Source organism: Nylanderia fulva, unplaced genomic scaffold (genome assembly GCF_048542155.1).
Source record: "Nylanderia fulva isolate GAGA-0341 unplaced genomic scaffold, ASM4854215v1 Scaffold3, whole genome shotgun sequence".
In the NCBI taxonomy this organism is placed as follows: domain Eukaryota; kingdom Metazoa; phylum Arthropoda; class Insecta; order Hymenoptera; family Formicidae; genus Nylanderia; species Nylanderia fulva.
The window spans coordinates 1,226,217-1,246,157 of record NW_028190368.1 but is presented as its reverse complement, the minus strand read 5'-3'; the positions used below and the strand labels follow the sequence as shown (position 1 = coordinate 1,246,157).

The 19,941-nt window shown below is 27.0% G+C and overlaps 3 protein-coding genes across 6 annotated transcripts in view; 1 reads left to right on the top strand and 2 right to left on the bottom strand.

Annotated features, from left to right (window-relative positions):
• The window catches only part of Dh44-R1 (Diuretic hormone 44 receptor 1), a 79,437-nt gene extending 68,733 nt beyond the window's left edge, over positions 1 to 10,704 (bottom strand). Inside the window, exons 1-2 of one of the 3 annotated variants that reach the window (XM_029319691.2) lie at positions 10,638 to 10,704; positions 9,215 to 9,393 (exon numbers count right to left, since the gene is read on the bottom strand). The gene's annotated coding sequence lies outside the window, so the exon portion shown is untranslated. Of the gene's footprint in view, positions 1 to 9,214; positions 9,394 to 10,051; positions 10,129 to 10,530; positions 10,604 to 10,637 lie in introns of those variants that run through there. The other 2 variants (XM_029319750.2, XM_029319626.2) reach the window with 2 other exon arrangements.
• Positions 10,705 to 12,400: 1,696 nt separating this feature from the next.
• Positions 12,401 to 15,118, top strand: LOC114943731 (uncharacterized). Of its 2 annotated transcripts, XM_029319531.2 has the most exons (5): positions 12,411 to 12,478; positions 12,607 to 12,816; positions 13,329 to 13,508; positions 13,610 to 14,633; positions 14,965 to 15,118. In XM_029319531.2, the coding sequence occupies exons 2-5, from the start codon at positions 12,619 to 12,621 to the stop codon at positions 15,045 to 15,047; spliced, it is 1,485 nt and encodes a 494-aa protein (XP_029175364.1). In that variant the 5' UTR covers positions 12,411 to 12,478; positions 12,607 to 12,618; the 3' UTR covers positions 15,048 to 15,118. The 2 variants fall into 2 exon arrangements, with proteins under 2 accessions (XP_029175285.1, XP_029175364.1); XM_029319452.2 differs by having other exon boundaries at positions 12,401 to 12,816.
• Positions 15,119 to 17,102: 1,984 nt separating this feature from the next.
• Snx3 (sorting nexin 3) lies at positions 17,103 to 19,706 on the bottom strand. The gene is made up of 4 exons (XM_029310159.2): positions 19,380 to 19,706; positions 18,799 to 18,894; positions 18,430 to 18,554; positions 17,103 to 17,581 (listed from the first exon to the last, which is right to left on the bottom strand). Exons 1-4 carry the CDS (start codon positions 19,542 to 19,544, stop codon positions 17,476 to 17,478), a joined length of 492 nt encoding a protein of 163 aa, XP_029165992.1. The 5' UTR covers positions 19,545 to 19,706; the 3' UTR covers positions 17,103 to 17,475.
• Positions 19,707 to 19,941: the final 235 nt, after the last annotated feature.

The following is a 19,941-nucleotide window of genomic DNA, read 5'->3' as shown; positions in this document are numbered from 1 at the left end:
TAGATCAAAAGATGAGAAAAATATGTAAATTGATAAAGAAAGATCATAATATGATAAGATAAAGATGATTTTGTTTTAAAGATATCTAGATAAAAGAGAAAATTATATGGCGATTTATCTAGATAATTTTCTAGATAATCATTTTTAAGACTGCTTATATAAACACAGTTATAAAAAAATGTAAATTATAAAATATGTATTCATATTTTTATTTATAAATTTTTATCGCTCACTGCTTAAGTTCTACTATTTAAGTATTTTTATGTGCTATGATTCTAAATCAAAATTATTTGAAAATTATTCTAGATAATTTAGTAAAGATAATATTTTTTTCATCTAAGATGCAGATATAGATAATACATATTTTTGTTATCTACATAAAGATAAGATAATGCCAAAGTTTCATCTAGATGATCATAGCTATATAATTTTATTTAGATAACAGCAAACACTGCTCGTGAATAATGAAATAAAATCCAAAATATTGAATGTGAAAAAAAGCGAAAAAGAGAGAAACGCGAACAGATTTGAAAAATTGTGAGACGCTACATCAAAAGAATAAAAAATGTGAAGCTGAAAATAGATGTGTTATTGGTTGAAATTATTATTTAAAACTTCAATTAGCAGTACTATTTTGAAAATATACATTCTGTCGATATTCGCGCATATGACGTTTTCGTCACAGCTGCAGAAGATTAATTTCTTCTTTATCGAGAGTAATATCTGTGGATTAACAGAGTTCTCTTTTATACGTATCGATCACTCCATTCACGTTGATCACTCGAGCAGCTGTGTGAGACCGATTCGATATAAAATAAAAATAATAGATATGGAACTCTAACAAATTTTAATTAAATTGAATATATTAAGTACAAGGTCCAGTGGTGGAGAATAAAAGCACTTTTGGCTAATGGTTCTTTTTCATTTACTTATTTGTAAAATAGAGATCGATCATTTTTTAAATCAAGATTTATTGTTCAAAATTATTACTGCGTTATTCAATCGCAGTATAACTTTGTTCAAAGCACAGATTGAAAAAAAATTAAGTCTCGATGAATTAAAAAAAAATGCAAAATATGACAGTCAATGAAGTTTTAATACAAAGATAATTTCAATTTTTTTAACAAGTGATCATTTTATATCACGCGGGATATCAAACTTATCAAATATTGAAATGTCTTTGAACGATGAAAAAAAATAAAAGGTTTAGTTATAAAAACTTAACAAAAATTTTATAAATAAAAAGTTCAGTTGTAAAAATTTTAATAATTATTAAGCTCGTTTAAATTAAAAAATTAGTAAGAAAAAATAGACCAACTAAACGAGCAAGAAAATTATAGAGGTTGAATAATTTTTATTTTAATATATTATAAAATGAAATTTAAACGTTTCTACTGTACTCACACACAATCAGTCTTCTTCAATATAATAACATAATAATAATAATACAATGCATATGGTTTCACATTTTGTATTATGTTATTGTATTGAAGAAGACTGAGTACAGTCGACGTGTTTACATTTCAATTATATAATATATTAAAATAAAAATTATTCAACATCTATAATTTTCTTGCTGGTTTAGTTGGCCTGTTTTCTTTTCTTATTAATTTTTAGTTGTAAAATTTTAACCAAAGTTAACCGGTAGAATAGCGTTGATCCTGATTCTAACTAAGTTTGACAAACTGTAGTAAACGATATATCGGGTATATCCCTATACATTGTTCTATTTACAGCCTACCTTGCTTACGTAACAGTCGAGTTAAATTAACTCGCTGCACTATAGCCTGATTTTAGCTCGCTGCACATAAAACGGAAACTAGACGACCATAACGGATTAAATCTTTACATCCGCCGACAAATATGAGAATCTTCTAGCCATAACATGGTGGAGAATATGAAGCGGAAGAATTCATGAGAATACGTCAGATGAATACGTCAGATGAATACGTCAGAAAGAGAGATATAAAATATAAGGATGGCTTGCGGGATATGCAAAATTGCTATTCAAAATTCTAGATTTTTTCAGTAACCTTATAAAACCTGTTTGCATCACCGCGATTGATGCACAAGTGAAAATAACGCACGTGTGTGCTGGACAAATAAAAAATTATAATTTAAAATTCAAGAAAGCTTAAACGAGCGATTTCATTATAAAACATTTTTTAATATCACTTTTATGAAAAACTTTTGTTTATCTTGTTTCTTTCGGTGTTGCTACGTTTGTGATTATTGAAATATTCTGCATTCTTTGTTTATGCCCTACGCATACTATTCTTATGAATAAAATGAGCTAAAATTCTATTTTTAAACAGTGTTTATATCTGTCAAACTTTCGTCCAATTTTTTATTACATATATTATCTATATACGGTTTTTTATTTCACTCTATTTTAAAGTAAAATGTATATCTTTTTAAAACTTTAAAACTTTCCTCCCACTATTTCTCTTTCAAATAGAAATGTTTTAGAATTAAAAATATATATAATTGCTTCATTTATCTATATTAAAATTTTCTATTTCAGAAAATGTCAATGAAAATGAAATATGTCCCTCATATATCACTGTATATGTAAAGATTTGACGAATATTCTGCAACAAAGCGAAACAAATCAATAGGCGTACAAATAAATAAAAAAATCTTAAAAAATGAAAAATGTACACTTTTTTCACAGTTCGAGTTTGTGTAAAATATTTGGCTAGAAAAATGTTGAAAATTACTTCTATTTCGTTAATCGATAGCTATATATTGCCGCGCTAGACAGCATGACAGATTGAGCTGAAAATATTGAGCTAGTACAATATTTTGAAATATCCTAAATGCGAAAAATTAGAAAGATTGTTTAATAGAATGTGTCTTAAAACTGAGATTCTAAAATTGCAACCAAGTATTTTAATTATTTTATATTTTAGTTTCTTTATATTTTAGTTTCTATTTTTCTCACTTCTACCTAATTACATTTAAAAAATGCCTCACTTTATCCTTTATTTTATTTGTAGGTTTATTTAAAATGTGTATACAACAATAAAACACACATACTTAGTGCATTCCTAATTAAATGTATACATTTATTTTAAAACAAATTTTCATGTAAAATATACTTAACATATATTTTCATTATATAAAAGTAGGTACTATAATTCCTAAAAATTTTTTTAAGTTTATGATTTCATCTAGATAATTTTTCGTATAAATATTTAGATAAATCTTTACTAAAAACAAATATAATTTTAATTTTTAATTACTGTGTTGAAAAATATTTAGGCATTTGTCTATTTGAAATCAAATGTAAATTACATTTGTAGATATATATTTGAAAGTGAAGATAAGAGAGATAGAAATTAAATTTTTGCTTTTCTTATATAGATGGTTTGTAGAGAGTTTTTTCTTGAAAAAAATTAAAGTCAAATAAGAAAATATCCATAAACCAGTACAAGCATTTGCAGGTATAATTATTTAAAATACATCTGTCGTAATTTTAGTCGATTATTCTCAAAGGACGAAACCGTGTTCTAGTCCTTTGTTCAGAACCGTGTCTCAACTGAGTTAGACTGTTGTTTTTGGCTGAGAAAGACTTGAGTAAACATCGAAACTAATTCCACCGTGGGAAAATAACTGAACAAAAACTGCGAAAAATCTTCTTCAAGTGTTACGTAACACATAAAACTATATTTGAACAAATTCACAACTCTTAGCCTGTTAGACACTTTTAATCGGATATTTAAAATCATTCACAAATATATTTTGTTCAACACTAATTCACATAGCTTTTCCTCTTTCTTTCGAGAATTCTATGTTGACAAGAGTTTTTCCTATCGTCGGTTTTGAATTAACCTAGTTCCGCACATACGCGATGTTGAAGTTGAAGGCGACTGAATGGAAACCTTAAAGGAAACTGTGTGCGCTTCAGCTTTTATCTCTCGATGGAGAGAAATACCGTCTTTATCCGATAACAGATCTACATTTTCAGGATTCTAAATCTATTATGCTTCGAAAAACGTATACACTTTACGAAAAAGGGCTTGATTTTACACATAAATGACTAAATAAATATATTATAGGTATATATATCCACACATTTATAAACACAATATATATATTGTTTCTGGTTAACAAATTTAAAATAAAAAAAAAACACTTACCGAATAATTAATTATTATTTAAGGAAAAAATCTTTTATTAATTTTACTTAGTGAAACCGATAATTCTATCTCCTACCTTGTTGACAAGGACGATTTATTCACGGCGCGATTTTCGTACGGATACGAATGATCTCAAACCGAGGTAATCCCTGACCGAAACGTAACGCAGATTAAAGGCGCAGAGCCAGCAAGCCACTAGTCGACTGTCGAGATAAATGGGTAGACTAGGTTTACGATGACCAAACGTTCTGCTATCCAAAACGTCATTCTTTCTTCCAAATATTTTTGCAAGTTCTCTTTTAGAAATTTGTCTCAATTTTTTGTTTGCGATTAAAGTGTTGGATTTTGCTATATTTATCTTATTTGAATACTAAGCTTAATTATTAATTTATTTAAATAATAACTCATTTTCCGTTTGTTATATTATAAATATTAAAATTTTTGGAAGAGAGAAAGAGAGAGGTGGAAAAGAAAAAGAGAGAGAATGTCAATATTAATTATTCTATTATTGAAGATGTCCGTGCAAACATTAAAGCTCGATAGAAAAAAGAAAGAGAGTGTCGATCGATATATATTTGCAAGTAAAAAGTAATTATTTTATATAATATGTATAATTTATAAAGAACATTTAATCAGAATCGTAAAATCTTATTATCTGTCTATTATTAAATGTAATTGCTAAATATAGAATCTGCATACATAATTAAGGATACGAGCATATTTATTGATTTTCTCTTTTATTCGCTAATATTTAATAATGATGAATATATGATTTGCTGCGCTAATCACATATTTGCAAACATAATCTTATAATTGTTCTTTCAATAGCTTAATAAATTAAATAAATTATTATAATATTTACATAATATATATATATGAGTTATAAATATTAAAAAATAAATAATTAGTTAATATCAAATAAGTAAATAACTTATTAATATTAAATAATTTAGTATTATCGAGTTATTTAATACGTTAATCAATATATTGTATTAATTAATTAAATAAATTATAATATAACATATATTTGATTAAATATATATTATATATACCTATTAGTATAATTATTTAAAATACAAACTGTATATGATAGATTCTGTATATTTAAATTAATGCAATATTTAAATAAAAATTATTGTTATTTTGAAACGTATCATATTTCCAATTTAAAATGCATGTGCAACTTTAGAGAAAAGTTCATTTATAAACATGTATAGAAATTAAATTAATTCATGAGTTGGACATTTTATAAATAATAATAGACATTAATAACAATAAAATTTTCAAAAATATAACATTATTTTTAAAATTATTTATAATATAATTGTGAACAAATTATAAAGTAATGTTTTAAACACAATTTAAAAATATTGGAGTATATAATATTTCTATCTAAAAGATATTTATAATATTTAAAATTATTGTATTTATTATCTCACATAAAATTTTTCAAAAATATTTATGACACAATAAAATGTTAAAATGTTCAGAAAACGTACATGACAATAACATTTTAAATTGTTGATCAAACGTTTCTTGCTTGTTACTGACGAATATATTTTTATAACAGCATAAGCTTTATTGTAAAATATAACCGTGACAGTTTTTCTAAAAGATATGAATTGAAAAATTCTATAATCTTTCCTTGATTCCTATATAATATTTGTCTTGAAAAAAGTGTACCTCTATTTGCAAGAAAAATGTCTTATAAAAAAAGGAACGGAAAAATTGATAACACAATGCTTGGCGTTCATTCAAAATTGCAGAAATGTTGAATCGATATTGCGTAGGTATAGGTACATATTCGTTCGTTATTTATTTTCGTCAGTTGTTCGCTCGAGAATTCTGCCGGATAGAACCGTCAACCCTTTGTTGGGTTCACCGTCGATATCTGTCCGCGGTGACTCGATCGAGCCCCCGGCATTATTTCGAAATATTCATTTCGCAAATGCCACGTGTAGAAAGACATACGTGCACGCGAATAAAATTACGAATTAATTTATTACGAACTGAACGCACAATAGCGAGAAATACTATTTTAATCGAATTACTTTAAATAAGTTGCTGTTGTGATATATTTATACATGTATATTAAACATTATTAAAGTTCCTGTTAGCTCATTGCATTGCAACTACATTAAATTAAATTAATTAAAGATGTAAGATTATAGATTATATTATTCCATAATTAATGCATAATTAAGAATTGTATTTTAATTTCAAAATATTCATATTTATATACGTAATATAAAACAGAATAAAAGAGTTTTAATATAAATATGAAAGAATGAGAGAGAGAGAGAGAAATCTTAATATTTAAAAATTTAAATTTTCCCTTTCTTTAGTTATAATCAAACATTAGTTATAAAAAACATATTTTTAAACCCATATTTTTCATATACGTGAATATTTTATTCATTTTTATAGAACATCTATTAGCACAGTTTCGTTCATTAAATTTTGAGACACATCGTATATTTACCTTATATGATACGATCAATTAGGTGATATTTATTAGGGATCAGTTATTCATCGATGAAACACGACCTGTACTTTTTGCAGAAAAATAATAGTTCGCGTGATATAATTTTTCCGAGTTTTTTCTTTAAAAACGGCCCTGACATTTGAAAGATAAGGGAGATGAATGAGAAAGCAGTAGACTCTTAAAAAAGCTCGTAAAAAGAGCGATCGATAATCTTTTCACACGCCTACTGAAACATAATTCCTTCTTTTAATTAGGAAAAATTGAGGACAGTGAAGGCTTAGCTATATTTGGAAACGTTTTCTTCTTTTATTTAATACCCTTTACAAATATAATCGCGTGATTTTAAATTATCCTGTTTACATATCAATAATTCGTTTTTTTTGCGTTAATGTCAAGTTTATGGAAATAAAGCGTAATTTAAAGCATAATTAAAATAAAATATATCATTTATAATCTTTTTTAAGAGAATGCTAAAAAGAAATAAGACTTCAGTGAAGAAAAGCCACATAAAACAAGACTGAGAATCTTAATTAAAATACTCTGCATTTTGTAAAAATCCATTCATCTGTTACGAACGTAAAAGCTAGACTATAGATCTTTATTTAAAAGTCAAATAAGAATATGTTATTTCTGATTCATGAAAAAAAATTGTTGCATTTATTCACGTATTTATTCTTTCTTTGTAAAAATGATTTAATTTTAAATGAAAGCGTAAATATAAAAAACGTAGGAAGTTTCTCTTATCGACCATTTGCGTTTAGTATTCGCGATACGTTTTCATTTCGTGTCAATTTTCCATCGTAGCTTGTCCAATGAAAGTTCCAATAATGGAAGAAAACGACGGATTGAATTTGTTTTATGCAGTGTTGTATACATATATATATATATATATATATATATATATATATATGTAAATACATATACATATGTATGTATGTATGTATATGTATGAACAAAGATGCGTTGAATGAATAAAGTGACGAGTAAATCAATGCATATACTTCCGCGTTTTTTAATGATCTTTTTCGAGCTGACAACATAATGAACTTTTTTATTCTCTCAATCCGCGAGATCAACGAAAATGTATGTAAGTGGAAAACTTGAAAGAAAATATCAAAGTCGGAGAGAGAATATCAGAAAGTTATCCCGCCAATGACCTCCCGGATAAAAACAATTATCTTTTATCTTTAGTTCCAATGCCATCAGACTGTCTTGTGCAATATTAAACCTCATATTTACATATATATTGGTATTAGGTTCGTATATTCTACCTTCCCACCTGGATTTAGTATTATTATTTTTTTACACACACACACACACACAACATACACATATATTTGTATTAAGTTCATATATTTTGTCTACTGCCCCTGAACATTTTTTATCATTATTATTATTTATTTTTTCAATATGATGGCACACGAGTCATCTTCATTTTATGTGACTTTACTGTTTCTAATTATTTTAGTAGTATTAAATTTTACGTATTTATTCGTTTCATTTAAATCAGATTGAAAACGATATAAAATAAAAGTTTGAAATGTTTCTTTTAATTTATATTCCAATGTTAATTTATTATAGCCTTGAATAGTTTCGCTCGAGTAGAATTCTACATAAAAACTCCCTCTTTTTGCATTCAATTAATATAAAATATTAAATTTAATTTGTTCTTTATGCCGAAAAAAACCTTTTTGATTCAATTATTAATTTAATATTTCTTTACTTTCTTTACATATAATACTTGATTGAAACCATAAATATTTGATAATATGAACTATGTTGAGCAACAAGATGACCTTGCAGTACACCTGCTGGATCAACAGTTTACAAGAAGCTATTATTATGTCAAGAAAGTTTAGTTATCTCGGAAATTGTTGAGATTAAACGCGAGAATACGGTATTAAATAAAATAAATGAATGGCGCTAAAATTCTATATCTGGTTAGCGGATTATGTGAACTTATTTAATCTCTATCTAAATAAGGAGATAAAATACTTATTTCATCTGGATAACCTTTTATATATACGTTCGATAACCTTTGCAAGCTTGATAAAGCTCAATAACGAGCAAACAGAATATATATTCTTAAATTGTTTATATATCTTGTATATACATTTGTATAATTTAAGATATATATTTCAAAAAAGAAAATGAAGGTTTCCTTAAACTATTATAAATTTCAATAAACGTATAATATATATGTTGCGATGTATATAAATTTTAATCTATTATAATGAGTGGTAAACAAAAAATTTTAAATACAGTTGCAATAAAATAAAAATAATTCTCTTGCAAAATATTATTGATTAAGTACATCTAATCTTATTAATTAAATAGATTAAAAAGTTTCTCAAGAAAAGTGATCAGAAATAAATATATTATTTAATAATTCTTATATTCTTTGAAAGAATTGAAGAAATAAAAAATAAAGAGCGCTTGTATAATACGAAAGCGATTTTCCGTTTTCTTACTTTTTTCTGTGCATGCGTTCTCTGCATTATATTCATAAAATGTTCACAAAATTGCAACAAATATTTAAGTTTGCAAATTTACATCGCTTTATCTCTTTGGAAGCAAAATTCCTTACCTTTTATAATGTTTTCCCTGCTTTTCTTCTCCGCTTTATCACTCGCGACGATTTATCGTGGAGAACGAGGAACGCACAGTTCCAATCATAAATCAGGGCACACCATAAGTTGAAAACTGGTAAAAAAAAAGGGCACCTGCCCCCCATGAGCGGCACGAAGCGGCGCGGACTGCGAGGAACTGCAAATTTCAAACGGAAAATTGACATCGTCGATTGACGAGCAATTCGCGCGCGCTCCAACACTCATTGTCAATCAACCAATCAGGTCTCCCTGCCTTTCGCGCGTGTATATATATATGCGTTAAGTATATGTATATTTTGTAAATAGATCTGGTCTTTTTCGCGATGCATCTGTACTTTCATCTTTTTTATATATATATATATATATGTATATATGCATGTTTTTTTATTTCAAGCATCAAAGCATCAGTACTTTCTCTCTCAATATTTATTTTTTTTATTTTTACTTTGAAGTTTATTGTAAAAATACTTTCTTGTTAGAATTATATATCAATATGAAAATATATAATAACATTTAAAGAATCTTTTCAGATTGCAGGTGCACACATATGGTCTTTAAAAATAGGATGTTATCAATTCTTTTTATTACTCTGTGTACACAAGCTATAGTATCTTGAAGCGAAATTTTACAAGATATTTAATGCTATGTTTTATGTTAGAATATATATACATATATATAATATATTTTATATATATATTGTATATAAAATAAAACAATCCATAAAGCATCTGCTCTTTTCGAAAAATTTATCTCAATATTTATTTTTATATATAAAAAAAATAATAAAAAGAGAATTCATTTCTAAAAGATCATACTTTTATTTAACAGAGAAACTATATTTGCACTTTGGGTGTGTCATTACATCACGATGGAAAAAGTAAAAAAGTTACAGTAAAATTAAATATTATATAATTCGCGTTAAATTCAATTTTCTTCTTTGCTATTTTTTATATTCTTATTGTTATTAATATTATTATCAATCAATAGATTAATTTATGCAAAAATTGTGTGATCTATGCTGCATAAATAATTGATGAATTGAGCGTATAGAAAAAAATATGCGCTCATTAAAGAGCAAACATTGAAAGCATATTAATCATTAATTTATAATAAAAACTAAAATAAAATTTATAATAAAAATAAAATAAAATTTATAATAAAAAAGAAAATTTATAATAACAAAAGCACGAAATTTTGGCGAGAGATAATCTCGGCTTATTGTTAGTAAAATTAGGCACACAAATAATTCTTTTCGCGACGATCGAGAACGCGACGATTATTGCAAAATCTTCACATTTTTTTTCACTATGATGATATGAAAAATCGAACTTTTGTATCGCGCCTTCGCGAAATCATACCGATCTCGGTCTCTGTTAAGAAATCACTAATTTTAATACGCACATTATCTTTGTAACACACAGTTCGTTCTAGTATATTATATGACATTTACGAGCGACATATTTTATCACGGTCACGCCGGAGCTTTATCTCCATCAAATATTAACTGTACCAATAAAGCACCATCTTACGTACGTTTAATATACTCTTCTCATAAGGAGAAGTATATCGCTATCACACGCATATATATATATATATATATATGTGTGTGTGTATATATATATTGCTGGCCTACAAATGAGTTTGCTTGTGACAGTATTTTATACAGATTTTTCATAAATATCTAAAAAAAAATATATCTCAAATGTAATGTGAGCGTTTTCGCGAAAAATGATTTTATTGTATGTACGTGAGAAAATAAAATGTAGTATAAAATATTATTTTATATTCGTGACTATTTGTAGGGAAATTAAATTTGTAAAAATAAAAATTATTATTCTTCTTATCATATTTTGAAACTTGAAAACAAAATTGAGTTGCATCGTTTAAAATTCTTTATATATATATATAAAATACACTAAAGTACGCTATATTTATTTATTTATTTATTAATAAATAAATATATATATTAATTAATTAAATTAATTTAATTAAATTAATTTTTTTTATTTATTTATTTATGACGTGTATTATATTAAAAAGAAAAAACAATAAATGTCATGTAAATTTTGTCAGAAGTATCATATGTCCGTATATCTATCAATTATTTAATTATTATTTTATTATTACATTTTTATTCATCGATATATATATAATATTAAAATCATATATAGATTATATTTATCTATATTTATGTTCAAAAACTATGTGTGTCGCGTACGCGCATGCATGCATATTTAAGTCACACATGTATATATGTATGTATATGCATGTATGCATATGTATGCACTGGTATGCATGTCCAAATAAACATAAAATCAAAATAAATACCTGCTATTTTGTGCGTTTTATTGCTTTCTATCATCAGGATTCTAGCTCAAGATGAACAGCGTAGCACTATTTTGAACCACTATATATATAATACACTATCTTTTTCTTAATAACGGGAACGTGAAAATAAGTTTCACGCGTATGAATTTGACAATTCCATAGCAATGTGCAATTTTTCGAATCGCAGAAATGCAAGATTCTTCGCATAAACTTCCCGCCGTGATAACTGCCAGTGAAGAATTTAGGGATCGTTAAGATCAAGTTTGCGTGGAATTGTTCACTTTTCGCAAAGACTTCAAAGTCTTTGCGAAAAGTGAAAATTTTCCGCGAATTCGATGACTTCAGCGGTCGGAAAATTCTTCACCATTAATTCGCACAGCGGAAGCTTTGCGGTATGAAAAGTTTTACATTTTCCGCGATTCGAAAAATTAATATAATCGCTAAAATTAGCGAATTCAAACGCGCGAGTCTACTTACGTCTTCGCCTTTATAGGGTAAAAAAGATCGTCACTCGGCGCCAAAAAAAATCAGGTCTAGTATCTGTCACTGATAGAACTCCACATTAGGACGACGCTTCTGATTGTCTGTCGTGTTAGGGATTTCTGGAAATACTTTCTCTGGCAGCCAATCAATGGCCACTGGACAAATTTCACTATAAACGCACCGAAAGATAAAAAATTTGACCAATCAAAACGAGGAAATATCCGGTCTTTTCGTTCCGATTGGTCGAATTTTTAAATAATATTTTTTTTCTAGAAAACGGCGCAAGCAGACAACTGATAATCAGTGAGGGTAAAAGTAACTGATATTCCATGTTGTGTGTTTGCGATGTTGGCAACACTAGTAAAAGACGCTAATTTGTTGTATATCGGTTCCGCAATCCGAAGCGGCAATTTATATTAATCGAATTGATTGTAATTGTTAAAGATTGACATAAAGGATGTGTAACAATATCGATAATTAACGATCACGTTATTATTGGATTTGTTGCGACAAAAAACATAATGTATTTCATGATCTAATGTGATATAATGATTACAAGATATTCGCTACGATGATGACAACACATCGTATTGACAGTTCTCTACCGTTTGCGCTGGAAAGAGGACAGAGTTTCTGCGATGACAGCGAGGATGACAGTAGCCTGAATGATATGGATGATTTCTTATCCATGTCCATACCATCGTCTTCTATGAACAATTCTGTTTTAGTCGACGAATCCACCCCTGAGTTCCTACATCTCACTGCAATGGCATGTTTATATATTTATATATATATATATATATATAATATATAATTAATGTAAACTAGTCATTTCTCTTTTTGATTTTTAAAAAGATTTTGACAAATTCTGATTTCTCGTTCAAAGATGTATTTTGTCTTACATTCTACAGCAGATGTAATAGGTATAAATAGATGAGTTTCAACAAATTGCGTTGTGACTTAAAGATTGTTTGATATTTGCTGTGCACTTATTTTAAATTTTGATATAGTTAATTTAATTGAAAAATATATATATATATATATATATATAAAATTCTAGAAAGAATTTTAATTTTTTCAAGATTTAAAATAATTGGAAAAAAGTTTAGATAGAAACAACAAAATAAGTAATATTTGTTGATATAACATAAATGTAAAGATAATAATTTAATTAAATTAAACGGTTTTAAATAGAATTTTATTAAAATATTCAAGTGTATGTAAATTATTGACTCATTATTTATATTATAATTATTATTACATCATGTGTTGTTTGTACAGGTTCGTGCTGTATATTTGTCCTATCTCCACAAATGCTTACTTAGTAATTACACAACTTGTTACAAACAAACAGATGATGTACCAAGTGTTGAAGTAAAAAAATACGCAGATCTCATGGAATTACATGCAGTTCGATTAGCTTTAGAAGTTACTTTGTACAGACAGAATATGTTAAGAATGGTAAGAAAGTTGAATATCAATAATGGTAAAACAAAAAAAAATATTAATAAACTATATTTAATAATTCAACAATTGACACTGTAATCTATTTATCCTTATAGATTGCAGATATAAAATCGCATACTGACAAAAAGAAAGTGTATAAAAAATTAGTAATATTTTTAGAAACACCTAAAGATAAAATTGATGTTGCGGTACAAACAGATAGCGTATGGTCGGATTTGCACAGAGTAGACAATGCACAAAATATATGTAATACATCAAACTGTGAGGAGATATTGGAAACAGTATTGAATTCTAGCAATTCTCATGTAAGTGAAAATATAAATGAAAATGTTGATAATGAGATGGATACACAAATATTGCAAGAAATTACAAAAGAAGAATCTAGTGACGCTAGTCAGGAAATTAAGGATGAAAGCGATTACCAAATAATGGATGGTGCAAATAATAGAAATGAGGAGGAGGAAAATTCACAAGATTCATTATTACAACACATGGAGGATATGTTTTGCGAGAGTGACGACAGTACTGATCTCACAAAATTGATAGAAAAACATTCTGGCGTTACAAAGGCTCATATTGATAACGAAATTAAGAAGATATGTTTAGAAGCAGATTCAAATTTCTTTGGCATATCACAAAATGATAATATACCTAATAAGCCTAAAGTAGCAAAAAGAAGAACAAGCAAAGGAAAAGTTAGCTTTAGTCGTTATAAGGAAATGCAAAATAGAAAAGCCATTAAAGAAACTAATGGAACTGAGATTGGTGAAAATAAACAAAAACAGAGGCTAAATGCTATTTGGTTCGTTGAAAGAGTGCATCAAATTTCACAATTAAAAGAGAAAATGACTGAATTAACTTTAACAAATTATCGTAAACATGGAGAAATAAAAGAACAATTCCTAGGGTTGTTTGGGGAAAGTGAAGGAGAAGATATGATGCCAGATTCACCAATTTGTATAGAAGAATATTTACCAGCTTGCAAAGAAAGAATAGCGCCTTGGATTGTTAAATACTTAATGCCATTTTACAAAAAGAGAAGAATTAAAGATCGACAACTTTTTAAAGCTGTTGCAAAATATATCACAGATATGCTCATTATAGAAAATACGTTTCCAGGTAAGCAATAATTAATCAGTCAGCATTTTCAGTAAATTAATTATATTTCTTTACACATATGTGTACAGAATGTAAGAGTAATGAAGAAAGTAACTTTGGCATAACACAGAATTTTGTTCAGATAATTGCAAAAATGAAATAAATTTTTAAAATGTTGCAATACATATATTGTTATAGTTTTTATTTCATTTAATTTTTAATTCGAAAATGTTTATTATATATTAGAAGATGTTACATTTTTCAAATATTTCAAGAAGAAAATAGAAATATTGTAGATAAGGTACACTAGGACAAATAACAAATTCTCATGTTTTTTGTTTGTATATTTCAGAAGAAAAATGTGTCAGCAAGTATATAGAAAGTTATTTCAAAAATAAAAAGGTTATTAAGACTAAACAGGATATATATTTATAAAAGAAAGTGTATGACGTTATCAATTCTATTATGCAATACAAGTTAATGAAAATATATTCTAACATATACAATTTTGTTTTGATGTAAGTCCTTTTATGTTATCCAATTTTTTTATACATGATAAAATTATAAGTAAATATTTATAAATAATTGTAAATTCTAAAACTAGAAATTTAATTAAAATATATATACACATGTGTATATATATATATATATATATATATATATATATATATATATATTTATATATATAATAGAAACTGTAATATATATTTTATGAAATAGTAATGTTAAATAAACTTCAAGAGTGTGTTAATTTTATAGAAAAAAATTTAAATAAAAATCATGGAGTTTTGAGGAATATGTTCAAAATATTTTTCTGATGGGGCGCTATTTGCAAAAAATAATAATATTTACATATAATAAAATCATCGAAGAAAAAATAATATTCCAAAGAAAAATTCTGAAAAGTATAGTAACACATTGAGATCACTATTTAATCTTTTTTACTTAAAAAGTGTTATTTTTTTTTATTTGGTCTAAATTGTTTATTTAATTGCTTTTGTTATGCTCTATTTTCTTTAATTTTTAAATCATAATTAATCATTTGTAATTATCTGACAAATAAAATATTTTTTTAGATATATTACTAACAATAAATGGAATCTAACGCAATTAAATAATAAAGCTACAATAAGAAAAAATAAGAAAATCAAATGCAATTATTTTACTATATTTACGATTTTAATAATAGATACAATAATGATAAAATAATAGAAACGCTGAGAGTGGTAAAAATGACAATGACAAAGATGATAATGATTGTAATAATATGTAATATTAATTAACAATAATACATAATTATGCACATTAAATCAAAAAGTTATAAAAGAGATTCAAAACGTGTCAAATTCCTAATTGACATTTTCTTCAAAATAGATACAAAATTAATAATGATCAATCTTTTTGTGTTTAAACATTAAGTTATTACAAATGAACTAAATTGCAATGATTAAAATAATACAGAGTATTTGTATAACTGCATACACTTCTTTTCAATTGTGAATTTTTTGAGTAATTGTTTCTTTTACACAAATGTAGAGTCAAATTGAAATTAAAAGGTTTATTAAAAATTAAACTTTAACGAAACAAATATAAATATAATAAAATCATTTTTTCAATTAAAGTAAATTGTGCTTTTATAACGTTTTAATTTGAAACTTTTTAAATTATAAATTATATATCATGGAAAATTATAAAATAAATAATGACTTTTCTAATATATTTTTTTAAGCAAAACTACAAAATTGGCTAAAAAAATTTACAATCAAAAAGAAGTATTCCTAATAATACTTATATATCTAATATGGTTTAAAAATCTAATATGGTTTTACAACATACATCTTGTTATCTAATTTATAGATTGTGAGATGATTTTTTTATATACAATAGAGAATAGTTACAATAGAGAATAGTTTCTACGGTTGCAGAGTAGAAACTGATATTTTTTTATAAAGCATTAAAAATGGATGATCTTTTAATCTGACAATGATACAATTTTTCATGTTTATATTTATACAAATTTGCAGAATATATAAAAATTGCTTTTTTGATAATTATATGTTAGCTATATTAGTCTAAAAAATATCGATAATTATATTAAAAAAATTATCAATAACAATAATAATACAAAATAAGTTCTTATTAATAATTTTTAATTATAAATAAGTATTATATTTATAAAGCAGATATTAATTTCATTTTCTAATTTCAAAGTTTGTAAGAAAGTTTTTAATTATTTATTTTTCTTCATTTAAAATTATCTTTAATGGCTTTACTTTTCAGTATCACTTTTTTCGATATATAATAATTTGTATATAAAAATATTATTTTAGCTCAAACATTTTACATCATCCTAGATCACACGCACGCGCGCACACACACACACACACACACACGCACATAAAATGTTTAACTATTTAAAAAAAAAAACGATATGTTCTATCATGTTGTGAAAACAATAGTGCTGTAAAGGGTACATTTTATAGAACATAATTCTTACGAATAATAACATTTTTTTTTTATTTTACTTATCTCCTTTGTTATAAACAGTATTATTATAACAATAGACAGAATCAACCTATAATAACAAGAATGATTTTGCCAATTTATTATTTATTTTCTTATAAAGAGACGCTTACCTATACTTTTCGTGTAGAATAGAGTAGCAATATTCAAAGATTAAACTATATATAGAAGTGGATGTTTTCAAATAAGCGACTTGATCTGATATCGCACAGCACTGGAAATCTTTAGCTTTTGCAAAAGTATAGAAGTATGATAATGACTTCCAAAAAAGATGTCAATGGAAACTTCGAATGTAGAAGGCTTGGTGGAAAAGATATTTGCAATAATTTCTTATGGCGACTTATGTATTACGTATTTTCCCAGGTACATAGTTCTTGTCTATTACCGGTTCCTGTAGAAACATGTGTAAACATCTTTCATTCTGTGCCAAAGGATGTCCGGCTATTCTGAAATGTTTATACAATACAATCAGTTACATATCTACGTAGACAGAACTGATGGCATTGTAAATTGTTGGAGTATACATATATCACAGATATCATAGAGTATTATGATTTTGTTAGAATATGCAATTTAAATGTTTTTTAATCATTATTATAAAACTCAAATGTACTCATAATAAACAAGAACACAAGTTTATTTTTACAATAAAATTAAAATAACATAGTAAATTATTAGTTGGAAAAGTTTGTTTCATTTATGTAAGAAAAAAAATTTCAACGTGATTTATTAAAATCCGAGCTGACTGGCTATTACAAAAAATGTTGAACACAATGTTTCGGCCCTAGAGTACAGGCCCTTATCAAGTGTTGCTTTCAAGATGTTAAAGCGAAAAACGTGCTATCTTGAAAGCAACAGTTGATAAAGGCTTGTATTCTAGGGCCGAAACGTTGTGTTCAAAATTTTGTGTAATAGCCAGTCAGGTCGGATTTTAATAAATCACGTTGAAATTTATTCATCACTAGCGACTTCATTCTAATCATTCAAGAAAAAAAAGATTATTGCTAACATTTTATTTTCTTTATTTTAATATTCTTTTTTATTAACTGTTTCAAAAATAAATATTTAATAAATAAAATAAAATATATGGTATGGTATAGTATAGCATAGCATGTATGTGTATGATTAAAGGCATAATTATAAATAATTATCATATATATATATATATGCAATATTGAAACAAAGAACTACTATTTCCAGTAGATATATTTTTGGATAGATGTGAATCAGGATATTTGTATATAAAATATAGGCTGGGTCATATTTCATAGTCTGTACGAAGCAATGTACTCACTTATTAACAAAAACTTCTAAGCCTTTTCTTCGATCTTCAATAAAGTCTTCTTCAAATATGCCATCATCACCACGAAAAGGCATTTGACGCTTCCATGCTTTTCCTGGTAAAGGTGGAACTACAATCTATAATTTTATAAAAATATGTAAATAACAAGTAGTGCTATTGTATTGCAATACATTTTAAGCTATATCTATTTAATAATCACATAATAATCATATATGATCTTGATTGAATTGTCGCAGAATCTCACTTGACAATACAAATTAACATGATTTACTAAATCGTAATATGTCAAAGTTATGATCTTAATAATTATCTTTATACTACCATCATTTATATTAAGTCAACATGATTTTAATGACTAACCTTACTATCTCTTTCTAATTCATTTCTCAGCCATTCAAAATCACTATATCGTCTCCTGACAGTTGAGTCTTTCACTTTAAAGACAGGTAAATTTGTCTGAAAAAAAGCCATTTTTTAGTTATATGCTTGAAATATTATTTCACACACACACACACACATATATATATATATTTTATTATAAAACTACTTATGATTGTTCATATCCATTACATTTTTTTCTATTGGGCCAAGTATTTTATATACGGTTTTACAAATGAAAAATGAAAACCAAGAAGATAAGTTAAAATGATTCGAGAATAAACCGCAGAATATCATCTTCCAAAAGCACCACGATAAAAGCATTTCGGCTTTTATCAATAAGATAACAGGCACTGCCCACGGTACACCTAATCGTTAAACGTAATCGAATTACAGCTGTTCGAACTTTGACGTACGAACGCGCCTGTCAAAGTCATCTGCGGTCGTTCGCAAAGCGAAGGGCTCGCGAGAACGAGAAATTTTCAAGATAGCCGGTAATCGGACACGCGTGTTCGGGCCTCGTTACCGTCGATATTTGATGGGAAATGCGGACGTGTACTCACCCTCATGCGAACCTCGTAATCCGTGTATCGTTTCTTGCCGACTCCGTGCGTAATCGGATTAATCACGTCGATTTCAAGAAAGTTCGCTGGCGCCGCGTAAGCGTCGTCCAGGGTTTGTTTTTTCACGTTTAAGCGGCGTGTAGCGTCTACAGTCGTGTCCGCCATTTCCTATTTTCAATTAAACACAGCTCCTTGTAAATCCGAGAGAGTTTCGCCTCTACAAAATACGCTACCGATATATAGCGGGTGGAACGAAGCACCGCCAAGTGACAGCACACACTCGGCAACTTGACACAATTCGCTCCTCTCTCTCTTTCTCTCTCTCCTTCTCACCTCCTCTCTTCTTCTCGCTCGTGCATGCTGCGTCAGTGTTTGTCGGTGTGATACGGCACGCACACCTACATTCCGATGTTATGGAGGATTCAGATTGCGTCGACGTTCGACGCCCAATAGCAAAGTTTGTTTCATAGGAGAAGATTTATTACTAGCTAAAATCCCTAGAACGCAATCTCTCTTTCTCTCTCTTAGAATTCAAAACCATAGATATATTACATATAATATG

Coding starts and splice junctions, on each gene's coding strand:
- LOC114943731 (XM_029319452.2), top strand. CDS start 12,619: ATGATGACAACACATCGTATTGACAGTTCTCTACCGTTTGCGCTGGAA. Junction 12,817..13,328: donor TCCTACATCTCACTGCAATG/GCATGTTTATAT, acceptor TTGTTTGTACAG/GTTCGTGCTGTATATTTGTC. Junction 13,509..13,609: donor GACAGAATATGTTAAGAATG/GTAAGAAAGTTG, acceptor TTATCCTTATAG/ATTGCAGATATAAAATCGCA.
- Snx3 (XM_029310159.2), bottom strand. CDS start 19,544: ATGGCGGACACGACTGTAGACGCTACACGCCGCTTAAACGTGAAAAAA. Junction 18,555..18,798: donor AATTAGAAAGAGATAGTAAG/GTTAGTCATTAA, acceptor ATAAAATTATAG/ATTGTAGTTCCACCTTTACC. Junction 17,582..18,429: donor TTAGAAGTTTTTGTTAATAA/GTGAGTACATTG, acceptor TAAACATTTCAG/AATAGCCGGACATCCTTTGG.